Below are 2,118 nucleotides of genomic sequence, written 5' to 3'. Positions count from 1 at the left end.
GCGCTCAATACACATCCTTTCTCTGTACACTATTATCGTTAATATTCATTGGTATCAGGCAAATGTATCATTATAGCGAAATGTAAACGAAATATTGCAATTTAAAAGAGCAATAATGACAAGTAGCACGAGAATCTGTAATGTATGCATTAAATGTGCTTTAACATTTTCATCGGTTAATAATTAATTATACATGGATAAAATCGCGACTAGGAAAGTTGAAATTATCATGCGCCAATCAATAAAAAGTCGAATAAATTTTTTATGTCACATCGCATGTGTTATTACTATATACTTTTGCTATTTACTCTGTCCGATGTATAACAGTTAACACGCTAACATACTCGCGAGAAGAAAACACCATCTTTCCATTTGTGTTCTTCCGTGTAACATTATTCTCGGCACAATTGACAATTGCAATTTGTAACATTAAAATTCATTTATAATCGAGTTAAATATGAAATCAAGTAGAACACAAATTCGACATAAAATATCAATCGCAAATGCTAAATGTTGGAATATTTTAAAAAGGCAAGCCACCGAATTTTGCAATAACACTGGATTACATGGTTATAAATACATCAGCCAAACTCAACGTTCCAAAACAGAGCGGTATGTATAAACTTTTTAATGTTGTAATTTTAAATGTAAATTGATAAATAAAATATAACATAGATAATTTATCAAGATGTTATGTGACTGAAACTTTTTATATTTTCAATACTTTTTAGTACTTATCAAAAAAGGTGTTTCAATAGTTATCACACTTGATCAAATTAGCTAATTGATGCTGATTCTAAAACTATCTATTTGAACAAAATATAGAATATACTTTGAGCATTATAAAATGTAAAATATTTTATTAATGGTAATGTTACAAACCAAATAGCAATATGTTTAAAAAATTCTTGGAGACGTATACATAAAAAAAGCGAATTATAATGTAAAAAAATCATAACTTCTTCATTTTTTAAACTTTTTTAGTTAAACTTTTAGGGTGACACTCTTAAAATGTAATACTTTCGAATAAAAATATGTACTAGGTGTAAAAAATTTTTCAAGAGACATGTGAAGAGAATTATTTTTTCTTCAAACACATGTATTTATGCATTTTTTAATAGTCTGTCTCAATCAACAGAGGAAATTTCGAACTCATGATTGATATCGCGTAAGACTCGATTATGAGCGCGTGGTAACAACGAGATTATTAATATAAAGGGAATACTTATATACGTTAATTAATAAATTTCTTTCAATTTATTAGTTTTTCTTCAAGCTCAATTTTTTTATAAAACTAGATAATATTAGGTGTTGGAATTAATTCGTAGCGTTTTTAATGAAAGAATGTTATTTATTTCACATGAGCATTAAAAAATACATTAATGAAAGTACTTCCCATCACTTGTAAAACGCTACGAATTAATTCCAACACCTAATATATACCTGTTTCTTATAATTAAAAATTTAATTTTAAACGGACATTAAACTAAAAATTTAGTAGTCGTTTAAAATTACTTCGTCGTAAATATATATTAAAACTTTTATCTTGCAGCACTCTTAAAGAATATGTTAGTTCTATAACCAATTAATAAAAAATCTTCAAAATTTAAATCTAACTTCAGTGTTCACAAAAAATGAAAAGTGTGAAAATAATGAAATTTAAAAAATGAGATATGATAAAGAATATGGGTTAAATTTCAAATTTCAAAACGCAAAGTGAATAATTGTGAATGCTAAACGATTTTATACTCATAGCTAAAGATACGTTTTTACTCTTCAAATTTAAACAATACATATTTACTCAAAAATATTTATAATGTAAACGTTATTATCACTCGGATATATTCATGTGCAATCGGTTTTAACCATCATTTTTACGGAAAAATTCCTGTTTGCAACATAAAAACGGGATCATACTCATTGAGTGAAATGAACGTTTTTATCACTCAAACACCGTTTGCAGGCTAAAAACGAACTAAAAATGGTGAAAAAAATTTATATAAGGTATACATCCGTGGATGTAATACATATATAATAAATGTTGTTTTAAACATACATTGATTTAATTTTTATACATGATATTAGGGTTTTTTAATTAACTCTCCTCTTTTATATAGC

General features: G+C 26.3%; 1 protein-coding gene across 1 annotated transcript in view; it reads left to right on the top strand.

Annotated features, from left to right (window-relative positions):
• Positions 1-336: 336 nt before the first annotated feature.
• LOC105147389 (sodium channel protein Nach) overlaps positions 337-2,118 on the top strand; it is an 11,935-nt gene continuing 10,153 nt past the window's right edge. The window contains exon 1 of the mRNA XM_087415987.1: positions 337-612. Within this exon, the coding sequence (XP_087272113.1) occupies positions 458-612 (155 nt within the window). The 5' untranslated portion in view covers positions 337-457. The remainder of the gene's footprint in view (positions 613-2,118) is intronic.

Source organism: Acromyrmex echinatior, chromosome 19 (assembly GCF_024713525.1).
Source record: "Acromyrmex echinatior isolate Ae372 chromosome 19, ASM2471352v2, whole genome shotgun sequence".
In the NCBI taxonomy this organism is placed as follows: Eukaryota; Metazoa; Arthropoda; class Insecta; order Hymenoptera; family Formicidae; genus Acromyrmex; species Acromyrmex echinatior.
This window is presented reverse-complemented; position numbering and strand designations above follow the sequence as displayed.